The 12,287-nt window shown below is 41.5% G+C and overlaps 1 protein-coding gene across 1 annotated transcript; it reads right to left on the reverse strand.

Moving 5' to 3' along the window:
• Positions 1-205: 205 nt before the first annotated feature.
• Positions 206-8,016, reverse strand: DDX20 (DEAD-box helicase 20). Its single transcript, XM_050954300.1, has 11 exons — positions 7,813-8,016; positions 7,353-7,447; positions 6,406-6,574; positions 5,964-6,078; positions 5,698-5,840; positions 5,093-5,231; positions 4,514-4,572; positions 3,585-3,667; positions 2,642-2,747; positions 2,452-2,553; positions 206-1,572 (listed from the first exon to the last, which is right to left on the reverse strand). The coding sequence occupies exons 1-11, from the start codon at positions 8,003-8,005 to the stop codon at positions 419-421; spliced, it is 2,358 nt and encodes a 785-aa protein (XP_050810257.1). The 5' UTR covers positions 8,006-8,016; the 3' UTR covers positions 206-418.
• Positions 8,017-12,287: the final 4,271 nt, after the last annotated feature.

Genomic DNA, 12,287 nt, shown 5'->3' on the forward strand with positions numbered 1-12,287 from the left:
ATAGTAATTTCTGTAGGTTTTTTAATGACAAAGGCAACCTCGCCCATGGAGTATCACAAAAACAATGAACACCACAGAAAATTATGACCGTATACCTTTGCTGAGTTTACTTTTTTTTTTAAATGTGGTTTCTTACATCTAAAGTGTCCTTAATCTGATTCTGCATTTTTGTTCACTTAAAAGATTGAAACTGAATATCCCGATGTATAAGACAAGTCATTTCTATTTATTGACAAATATCTGTTGCAACACCAATTCAATGCATTTAAAACATTTACCCAGAAAGAATTCACTTACAAAAAAAAGACATTTTTACTTCAGTCTAAAAACAGTCTGTTTATTTTTTAAATCAATTTCTGAGCTTAGACAATAGTTCTTGGTAAATATCAGTCCTTCAGCAGTGAAGATTGCTCTACCATCACCAATCACTCTTTAGCAGTTCCTGCAGATAGACAGAGTTGGTGTGATAAGCAGTCATCCAGTTAAAATGCCTATGAAATTTCCTATAGTAAGAGTGAGAAGCATAATAACTCTGCCATGCTCGGTAATAGGACTTCCAGTATTCATCATAATTCTGAATGTCATAGGGAAAGCCAGGAGAGCTCTCATCCTGAGTGCTGTACGAATAGTCTTCCTGGGCTCCTCTCTTTGGAGGACTGGGGGATTGCTGGTGAGGGCTTTTCTTACCTCGTTTGGAATTCTGTTTCACCACCTTCTTTTTCACCTGACTGTGCTTCTGGATTTGTGGCATCTGTTGGTGCTCCACTGGGCTCAGGGAGCAGCTTACGCTTTGGGAATAGTTTAGAGGAGCGTGATCTATAATGAGCACATCACTTCCTCTCTCTTGAGTATCTGAAGAGGCTTCACAGTATGACTTGTTTCCCCTACTATGAGAGGAAGCTCTGGAACTGTATGAGTTACTATCACTATCAGTGTCCCCAAATGAGACACTGTCTGCTGCTGAGTGCATAGTCTCTTCCATCCTTATTTTTTCAAAAGCACCATTTTTAGGGTGCTGGTACTGCTCTCCAGGGCCTGTGTAACTTCTTATGATTTCAACCCTTTTCTCCAACCCTTCTTTAATGAAGTATTCATAGTCTTCAACAAACTCTGCAAAGCTCCATGGAATGGCAGGCTGTGGGTTCTTAAATGAAGACAAGCAAGGAATTTTAGGGAGTGTATTTTTTAAGGTTTCCTTGTCCAGATGCTGATCAACATTTTGTTCAGTGGTTTTGCACGCCGTTGCCATTTGATTTCTCTGCTGTGTGTTGAAGTTTAATGTCTTTGAACTCTTGCTAGTTTTTTCTGCATTTGCATGATCTTGGCAGCCTTTTAGTAGCTGCTTCTGTTTCAAAGCCCTTCTTGGCTTGGACATGGACAAATTTTCACCTGGAACAGCAGGATCACATTGAGGTATCTGAGCACAGCTATTTATGTGTGTGTGCTGCACTGGCTCCTCTGGTCTTTTATGGGTCAAGATATGAGCATTCACTGAAGCATCTGCATGAGCAATAGCTGTGACCTCTACATCCCACTGTGCAAATTGCTCCATCAATCCAGTGGGTACAGGTTCTGCACAACAAAAAAAAGCAGCCATTCAGTCAAAAGCAGCACAAGATTTCTTTCTTGATCCCGAGGAAACAAGTATGTTTTGCACGTTATATAACAAAATCCCAAATCATAACAGATTGTAAAGTGACAGTTGCCAAATTTGCTCTTTTTCCATAAATATTACCAGTATTTCTGGTGGAAGTTTTGTTTTTGTTTTTAAAAAAATACAATAGATGCATTTTTCTAGTAGAATGCCATCATTCTTTTCATAAATTATTCACAGTAAACTATGCCTATTATTCCAAGGGTAACCTTAGAGAAGAGCAATAACTCCGGTTATTAGAAGATATATTTATGGCTAACAATGTCAAATATAATACAATACTACCTCTCTGCTCCAGCATACATCCTAATTAAAAACATCAGTTTTAAGATATATTAAAAATGTTAAAAGGGGCATGGAAAGGAAAATACAAAGCATTGCTAACAGGTAAATTCTGTTGTTGGGGAAAAGCAATGATGAATCCATTCAGATTTCCCAGTTCCTCTCTCTTCTACTCCACTATTGTACCCATAAAGCCCACAAGACCTCAGCACTCCATTCTGCAGTTCTCATTGCCTTCTTATGAAAATCTATCCCTAAGTGTACAGTAAGTTTTAATTTTGTATAATTGCAGTGATTTAAAATAAAGGTACAGGCCACCTAGTTAAGAGCTATTTATGTACGTTGTCAGTACCAACACTCTGCCTTACAAGACATATGCAGCTATTAGACTTCACATAGTATCTGTACATTAAACCACTGTTCATCATGACCACCTGTTAATTCAATTGTCACATTAAAACCAAAAAAATAACCAAGAGAATATAATGCAGACATAGTCAGGAGACAGACTGTACCTGGTAAAGGAAGGAGCTGAAGATTACATTTCTGTGCAATTTTCATCATCATATTCTCTTCCTCCCCACGGCAACAGTATGTCACAGCTAGGCCTAAGGTTCCTACAATACAGGGAGCGAGGGAAGAATTAGCTAGCCAGTTCCACAGATGCACCACTTGCAGCTGCACAACCCTACAACAGTGTTTTACCAAAGCGTCCAGCTCTACCAATCCGATGCATGTACGTTTCCCAGTCCAAAGGCACATCAAGGTTGATAACAAGATTCACCTTCTCAGCATCAATTCCACGAGAAGTCTTGAAGAGGGGGGAAAAAAACAGAATTAATGGCGACTAGTCATATAAAGAGATGCAGTTCATCTATCAGTTCAGGAGGCCCTTCTGTAAATTCTATGTATTTCAACACACTGTATGTGAAAACTATAAATTTCCTGGGTTGCTTAGGTTAGCTAGAAATAAGTGTATAAGCACTCGGCATTAAGATGTGCAACTGGAAGATCATTTGTATTACCATGGAGGAAGAATAAGCAGATGTCTGGGTACCAAGGGAGCACATATGCTCCCAGCTTATGAGAAATATACAGGACAGTAATATTTTTAGGTGGTAGAACTTCAAGCACTGAACTGAAGACAGCAGGAAGAAATAACCTTGCCCAGTCTTTTCATGTTTTTAAGTGTAAAGAAAAAGAAATTGTACCACAGCCAATAGTCCTGTGTCACAGACAAAAGGAGATATTGCTACTGCTCTCCTTAAAATATGAAAGAGGTGTTGTGTTGGTATCACACAAAGGAGAAAAGTAACTTCTGCCCCGCCCCCTGTACCACCATCAAAAGATAAACACTTATTTCTCTGAAATTCATATAGGTTTCCAGAGCCTAACTACAAAAAGGTAATTAAAAATAAATAAGTATTTAAACTTTGTTTTTAAAAACACTTTGAAAATTGGTTTTGTTTTCTGAAGATGAAAACTGGGTGGCAGTTTTCATGCTCCGCAGAGACAGAAAGTTGCTATTTTCAGATAAATGTTCTATAAATACTGCTAAATCAGACTGATCTCCAAATCAGCTCTACAATACATGAATTTATATTCTAGAGAACTATTTCTGCTTAACAGAAAAGAAAAAAAAACTCACTAAGTCTGTGGAAATCAGGACTCTACAATGGAATTGCTTCAATTTAGCCATAGCATCAAGACGCTGGTTCTGATTCATACTTCCTGAAGAAACAAAAATGAATATTTAGAAACTGAAAGAGTATTTAGGTTACTTAGCCTTGCGCTGCTCAAACCCAGGGAAAAACAGGGCTCAATAAATTCTATTCCTGAAAGCTCGTGAAGTAGCATCCATCCTTCAGGCACTAATTCTAAGGCATGTTGTATCTACACCAGGAAACGGGGCTGACTGGAAAGTAGACAAATTTGAAAACATGATTAACAAAGTAGGGTATAAAATTACTCTCTTTTTGAGAGATTATCCTTTTCTCAAGTGTTTTAGTAACTTGGGTAACATGGAATGCAAATAAGTTTGACTTACTAACTACCATAAAGATGCAAATATTCTTACAGCCAAGGGAGACTACAAGAAAGGGGATTAGTGTTAATTACAAAATAAACAAAAAAGGATGGTTTGTTATAATTGGCCTGAGTTTTGTTTTATTGGCTTCTAATTGAGAGATATTCTTAATAAGTGCCCAAATGCATCAAATTACTCCACAATTCTGAACATTTCGAAGACAAGAGGACTTTCCTTTCCAAATACATCAATCCATTACAGTACTCCAAAGCATAAATGGGATTCCCTAGTATAGACTAGAAAACAAAGTGAAGTAATTGAACCATCTAACCAATAGGAAAAAAATAAAGTTAAGCAAATATTTAAAGATTCTCAGTGAACTTGCAAGAAATATCAACAGTGAAACATTACCTGTAAATTATTCATATAAAATGCCCCCAAGTCCCCGCTTATGTCCTGAATACTCCAATGGCTACATTTCTACTGTGATTTTAGGTCAGTTTCGTACAGAATTCCAATTAACAGAAGCAGTAAGTTCCAAATGCACTTGCCTGAAATGCACTCAGCAGGAAAACCTTTGGATGTCAGTACTTCAGCCAGGTGTTGAGCCCTAATACAACATATACATAAAGATTGTAAATAAAATTACGTGCTTCCAGAGTTTCTTCAAGATGACAGACTGAAAGTGACTTAACAGCCTAAGCATTAGATCTGAACTTTCAACTCTTTTACAGCCAAAGATTAAAATCCAGCAGTTGTCTCAGCCATTCATCTTGTTAAGTTAGATACAGTGACACTTTATAATTCTGCAATTGGTGAAACTTTCAGTTTAGATTTCAAAAATCAAGTGTACACAGACATTAGTTCCCACAGCACTCAGGTAAATGCAGAAATTGCCCTGATGTCAAAATTCCCCCCTACCCCTACACTCGCTTGGTACTACGTACCACCCATTCAAGCTGCAGCCCTGCGTTCCAGAAACAGTAGCATTTCGGAGTTGAAATTTGCATGCAGGTTGTGTAGTAATTTGGGCTCTTTATGAAAGGTGCTATAAAAATGGAATATATTATGCCCACTGTTCACAGACATCTGAAAACATCATATTGTTAGTTTTAAGAAGTTATTGTCACCTGCTATGCAGATTTGAGAAGACCAAGGCCTGATTAAACGGAATCTTGCTGAAGAGCTCCTGCAAGTGCTCCGCCTTCTCCTCAAAAGTCTTATGAGGAAGTGAATGAGAATTCACAATTTTGTAATATTGCTTCAGCCCTGTGCAAGAAATCAAAGCATGATAAGGTTAACAGTACCAAAAATTCACATAAAACTAGCAATGAATTGGTATTTAAAAGTTGATTCAAATATATAGTTGTAGCTAGAATAAGGACATTAAAGAACTGGGAAACATTAGTTAACCAATATCACCACATGCTGAATTGGAATCTGGAAGGCTATTTTTTTTTTTAAAAAGGTTTGGAATCTTTTCTTGAAGGTATGGAAAAAAGATAACCCACAACAGAGAGAAAAATAACCACTCTCCCATCATAGATACTTTGGCTAAGAAAAGTTTGGGTATAAGCACGCTTTTGAACAAATCATGTGATCTATAAATAAATGATAAACCAAGTACTTTGAAACGGTTTTTGTTTTTATTAATTATACTCATAGCTGAATGTTAAATATTCAGATTTTATTTGCCTAAAAACATTAAAGTTATGGATGTGCAACTTATACATACCAATGAGACTTGGGTCAGTGGGGTTCAACCTCACAAAGGTAGGGTCTCTCATGTACCTGGTCAAAGCATTAGCCAGTGATTCAGGGTAGGTAGCAGAAACAGCCAGCATCTGTTTGTTGGCTGGCAAAGAAGAATAAATCCAGCTAAGAGAAAGTAAGATATTGAAAGTGAATGTATCCCCACATAAAGCATGTTTTAGAGCTGAAAGATTCTGCATGTTAAAACTACTGCTAGGCTTATGAGAGAAACATTAGTATTTTTCTTACTTGACTTGTTCCTGGAAGCTGCCTTCTTCCAGAAGCTTGTCAGCTTCATCAAGAATGAAAAGGCGGATACTGGCTGTATTCAGACAGTCCAATTCTATGAGTTGCTTTATTCGACCTACATGATAAGAGAGAAGTGAGACACTTTAGCTCCAAAAATATTGAAGAAAAGAATCTGGTTGAGACAAGACAAGACACTATCTGTTGCAAATCAAAGACTCGTTACCTAACCCACTTATTAAATAAATCTTTTTTAAAAAGTATATTTAGACTAATCACTCACTAAATATACTTCTCTGGTCTAATTTTCTTTTGCTTCAGGCTTTGAAATTGTCTCATGTGACTATGGGACAAGAATTCAAGATTGCATTTACGTACCAAATATTGTTCTGTTGAAATGTGTGTCACTGAATTGTGACTAAAGTACAGTGAAGTGCGGTCTTACCTGGAGAGCCTACAGCTATGTGACACTTTTTTAGTCTCATTTTGTCTTGGTTCAAAGGAGTCCCTCCGATGAAGACATGACATTCCAAGCCCTCCATTTTGATTCCAATAGTTGTGATAACAGCATGAATCTGCACGGCAATTTCTCTTGTAGGGGCTAAGACCAGGATCTGAAAAAAACAGAGAACTTGGCTTTGAAGGGACAGTAATGGTTCAGTGGATTAGATGCAGTCTTTCACCTCTACACCCCTGTTTTAACTACAGCTTAGGTAGCCAGTGACAAAGTTTTTACCATCAGCTATTTCATGACTTGTGTAACACTCGTTAGAAGTCAAGTCAAGTTCTTACTGGACAGGTCCTCTCACCCCCCCTTCCTCAAATCAATAAGTTGAGACTGAATTCCTTTGGCCCCCATAAAAGTTCCCCCTGCAGAGTAGACCTGAGGCATATTGATAGGATGGTATAGGTGGAAGTCTACTATCACAGTCCGTGATATATTTGTCCTAAGAAAATATTTCTATCACTGAGATTGCTGAGCCTACAAGATTTTTTTTGTGCTTGTAAAGCCTAAAAATGACCAACAAGGGAGGCATGGGTATTCCCCTTATGCCCCTCCCCCCCAAATTTACTTCATTATAATCTATCAAGCAATCTACCATTAAAGCAGTTTACAAAATAAGTCAACAGCTCCGCAGCACTGCATTCTTATTAGGAGCTTCTGGCATCAAGGCACTGAGATATAACAGTAAAATACATGATGCACTTCATTCAAATGTAGACAGTCTCACAGCCCCCAGACTAAATTGATCAATATCCTGTCCTGCATATGGATTTTAGTGTAAAACTTGAGGTCTGGGTGATGATCGCTTTGGTTATTCAAATACCTTGGACAAGGACCTGGAGATGTCCCCAGGCCACTACAAACCACCACATCTTCAGGGCTCTCACCTGGGTTGCCGGGTTTTCCAGTATGAGGGAATCAAGGGCAATGGTCGAGAACACACAGGTTTTGCCGGTGCCAGATTTCGCCTGCACAATGAGATCTGAAAGGGTTTGAAGGGCCCCAAGTCAGGCAGCAGCCAGAACAGGTGATGCTCTGTTATTAGGGGCTTTGCGGACTCCCTGCACGCAGACGGGCCGAATCTCTACCAATCTCTCCTTCCCTTGAGAAGCAAACCACAGGCCTCAGCTCCGGACCCCGACCCCGACCCCACCCCCGGGGTGGGGGGCAGCTCCCAAACCCGACCCCGACCCCACCCCGCGTAGGGGGAGGGCAGCTCCCAAACCCGACCCCGACCCCGACCCTCCCCCGGGGGGGAGCAGCTCCCAAACCTGAACTCGCCCCAGTCCCCCGGCCCCACCCGATCCCCTCCAGCCCCTGCCCCCCGGCAGCCCCGCGCCCGCTCACCCAGGCCGCAGCGCCCCAGCGGAATGGCTTTCAGCTGCACCGGGGAAGGCCTCAGGAACCCAGCGGCCTCCAGCCCCGCCAGCACCGGAGCCGACAGCAGCAGCGACCCGAAGTCCGCCGGGCCTCCAGGGATCAGCACGTCCCGCGTGCGAAGCCGGGGCTCGGCCGGAGCCGCTGCAGCAGCCGCCATCATGGAAAGCAGGCGAGATTGGGAACTCTCGCGAGAAGCCGCAAAGGCCCGCGAAGCCTCCTGGGGGAAAACTTTATCAGTGGCCTTGCGGCGCGGACACGGCCACGGGCGGAAGGAACCATTGTGTGTTCGGGAGAGGAGGGGGGAGGTGGAAGGAACCATTGGGTGATTTGGTGATAGACTCCTGGGGACTGAAAGGGGGGAGGAGGCATTTGGAGAGTGAGAAGGGGGGGCAGCAGGGAGCTCCTATGAGGGGACACAAAGGGGAGCAGGAGACTGGGGGGAACATAGGAGCGCTGAGAGGTGGGGGTATCCCCCACTCGTCCCCCCATCCCACAGGGCATCCCCCACTTGCCCACCCAGTTGCCTTCCTTTATGAGCACTGCACTCCCCCCAGTTCTGGGCACCACACTTAGCATGGGGTATAGCACAGTCATCAGAATTAATACACCCGCAAGCTCCTGAGCAGGATTAATGGATATGCCCATCTGTTCGGGCACTGTTCTCTCCCTTGTATGGGGGACACTTGACAGGCACATGTTATTTTCTACCACTAACCCCTATGATTTTAATAAAATAAAAGTGGGTGTGATAGCTTTGGATAGCTTGAAAGCTTCTCTCTCTCACACCAATAGAAGTTGGTCCAATAAAAGATAGGACCTTACCCACCTTGTCCCTCTAATATCCTGGGACTGACATGGCTACAACCACCCTGCATACAGCAATGTTCTTAATTTGGCCTGGGCAATATCTACATAACATGTAGAGAGTTTCTTGTCAGCAGAGGGTGCTGCCACTGCATATATTGTGTTTCCTTTATTAATTTTGACATAGACATATAGCTTAATCGGGTCTCTGTGTGTGACAGGATAGCAGAATGCACATGGGATTTCCCATGGGAGATGTGAGGAAAATTTGCTCTTGCTGCAAATTGTCACTACCACGATCTACACACTTGATTTGGGGCTGATTTATATTAAATATATGGAAGTGGAACTTACTAAATGGACACATACAGACTAATCAGGTCTAATAATCTATTGAGGTTAATCTTAAGAAGCTCAGCATTTGAATTTGGAGTAACAAAGTACCAGAAATTTAGCATGCCAGTATATTACTACTCTACAGGACACGTAGGGATCCCAACCGAGACTGTGTTAGGTGATGTACATACAATTAGTTAATCCGCAGTCCCCATACCAAGGAGCTTCCAATCTAATTAAACAAGAGTGAAAGTATCAATATTCTCATTTTACAGATGAAAAACTGAGATATCGTCCAAAAAGTTCATGATGTATTTACATATTAAACCCAGATCTCCCTGGGTCCGAGTCCGATATCTTAACCACAAAACCATCCTTCCATTCAGTAAGTGCCTCAACTTTTACTTTTCTAGAAAACATCAGGAAATACGAATTCCTTGCTAACAGACCTTTATTTATTTATTCACTTAGGTTTGTTAGCTTTTAGCCTCAAGCCCAGCGATACGATTTAGTAGCAGGCTCTATATGGAGCAGGTTATAGAGCTCAAGCACAATCCCATTACATTTTGTTCCATATGATAAAAAGACTCCTTTAGCAAACCAAACACTCACGCCATTTATCTCACATTTGCTGCTCAGAAATTGCAGCCGCGTAGGCTTGAGCATAAAAAATAACCCTCCATAACTGAAATTCCAGCAAATGAAAAAAACTCTGTGTGGCTGTACAACTGACATGATTAATTACACAATTTAGTAATGTGGTATGATCCTTCAAGGGGGAGGGCTGGGTTTGTTTTGCTCTTTATAAAATCTGGGCCTATTCATTATTGTCCACGGCGGGGCAATAAATAACTTGCCCTGTTTAGCATATGCTTTACTGTAGACTGATATGCAGTTCAACAATAACTTTGACTGTGCGATTTATTAGGTGGGGAAGTGTGCAGTAGCTTTAAAGGCAAGTAGGTGGAATTTAATTGATAGTGATTGTCTGTGGCAATGTGCCATGTCCAATGTTATCAACTATTGCAGCAATTCCCATTGTTCTCCGTTGGCAGATATGTCAGACTGGACATCCAGCAGTTCTATTTTTATTTAATTTTAAATGACCTGGAGTTTTCAATATAGAAACCTACAGGTAAAGTCCTGGCCACACTGAAATCAATGGGGAAAAAAATAACATTGATTTTCAGTGGAACCAGGATTTCACCTACAGACTGAACAAAAGAGAAGGAAGGAAGATAGAGCGATGATCCTTGGGATACATGTGTCTGTGTGGGACACATTCATTCTGGTTCTCTGAGACTATTATTGCCTCTTGGATCTTTGACCAGCTACTATTTTAATCTCATAACTGATGCAAAATTGAAGATTCCTTGTGCTAGGAGTAGTACATCTGATACTATTCACTGCAGGAAGGGATAGCTCAGTGGTTTGAGCATTGGCCTCTTAAACCCAGGGTTGTGAGCTCAATTCTTGAGGGGGCCACTTAGTGATCTAGGGCAAAAATTAGTACCTGGTCCTGCTAGTGAAGGCAGAGGACTGGACTTGATGACCTTTTGAGGTCCCTTCCAGTTCTAGGAGATAGGTATAGCTCCAATTATTTTTTTTTCCCTTCCTCCTCCTCCTCTCCCTCCCAGCTGATGTTCCAGCACTCTCTTTTCCCTCATTAACATGTTTTCTCCATCTTCCATTTCCCTAGATTACCTTAGTATCTGATTCTGCTTACCAGGGCTTTTTTTTTTTTTTTTTAAACAAAACCATAACTTTGCTTTAGCATGTGGCTATGTGATAATTTTAGACCTTCTGCCTGCTCTGCAGTTCAGAGCTTTCTTTATAAAGAAACTCTGAGTTCCTTTATGTGTACAGTACTTTCTACCAACTTTCTTCACACATCTTAAGTCCCAGATGCAAGCATGTTCTTTGTATTTATACACATACCTCACCTAATGCATAAACAACAAGATTGCTTTTAGGTCTTCTAGTCCATTCATTGCATTTATATACTACCGTGACGGGCACTCTCCAAATACCACAGATAGATTTTGTTGCCTACAAAATGTGTAGTTGAGTTCTCTATGAACTCTGCAGTTCTTCCATAGTTAGATAGCTTAGACAAGTATAAATGAGTACTATGTAGGTGATCACTGTACGCTTGCAAAACCATCTCAAACTATTAGGGATTAGGACAGAAGGCAGATTATCCCACATCTGCCCACTGCAGGGTTTCTTGCCCCTTCTTCTGAAGCATTGGTTGCTGGCCACTGTCAGAGACAGATACTGGACTGATAGATCGCAGGTCTGATCCTGTCTGGCAAATCCTAGGTTCCTATGCTCCTGTTTCTGCAGCAGGTTCCAGCTTGGTACTTTAAGCAGACAGCATTATATATATATTTGGCATTGAAGAAAAAGGGAAATTCAGTTTGAAACGATGGAAGCTGAGAAGAACCGCATCAATTCAGTGCCTGATGCAGCAGAGCTGTTGGCAGAATCACTGCCTCTGGGAAAAGGAGTCCCAGTATAGAGGTCTATATAAAAATTTGTCTCTGCACCCAGCTGCAGAGGAAATAATCACACAGAGATGGAAACTTGCAGTGGGAGCAGGAGGAAAAAAAAATATCATGGCTGACATGAGCTACCACAGCTTTGGTAGATGTGATATTCTTCGAGCTGCTGTTAGAACCAGCCTGGCACTGCTGCAAGCTTCCTAGCCAAGACCATTAAAAGAGCTGATTTCTTTTTGAAATTGGGATCCCAAGAAGAAACTGGCTGCATCTCAGGCTGAACAGCAACACCAACTCCTTTCAACTAATTTCTTTAGCATGACCAGCAATTCTTTCCTCCCAGCCAAAGTGACGTTGTTGCAGTTGCAGTAGTTCCCAGTATTGCTACTTTCCCACTGTGCATGACATAGGTACATACACAGATAAAAGCATTTGTGAGAAAGTGATCCTTAATGTGCAGCCAGTTATCCCTCAGAACCCATGCAGCCATTCACATGCAATTGGTATTTGTTTTAGGGATAGAACCTTGACTAGACAAAGGTTTGCAAGGCCTGTGCATTGCAGGGGTGGATTTAAAACACAAGCAGATGTGGAGATTGCCTCAGCAAGACCAATACAGGAGATTTCAGGAGCGAAGTGGTCCAAGAAGACAGGGAGGACACTTGGCACAGGGCTGGTGGGAGGCTGTGCCGAGTGCAGGGGCAGTGTGAAAGAAGACACAAGGCCAGGAATGGGAGGAGGACTCAAAAGGAGCAGTCAGCTCAGGAGAGAGGAATGAGAAGAGTGTAGGAGGGCAAAGTA

The sequence above is a fragment of the Gopherus flavomarginatus genome, chromosome 5 (genome assembly GCF_025201925.1).
Source record: "Gopherus flavomarginatus isolate rGopFla2 chromosome 5, rGopFla2.mat.asm, whole genome shotgun sequence".
NCBI classification, from domain to species: domain Eukaryota; kingdom Metazoa; phylum Chordata; order Testudines; family Testudinidae; genus Gopherus; species Gopherus flavomarginatus.

Excerpts from the sequence above, each read along its gene's own strand:
- DDX20 (XM_050954300.1), bottom strand. The coding sequence starts at position 8,005 with ATGATGGCGGCTGCTGCAGCGGCTCCGGCCGAGCCCCGGCTTCGCACG. Across the intron at positions 6,575-7,352 it reads TGGAAAACCCGGCAACCCAG|ATCCTGGTCTTAGCCCCTAC; the intron begins GTGAGAGCCCTG and ends TGTTTTTTTCAG. Across the intron at positions 4,573-5,092 it reads TTCTCAAATCTGCATAGCAG|GGCTCAACACCTGGCTGAAG; the intron begins GTGACAATAACT and ends ATGTTGTATTAG.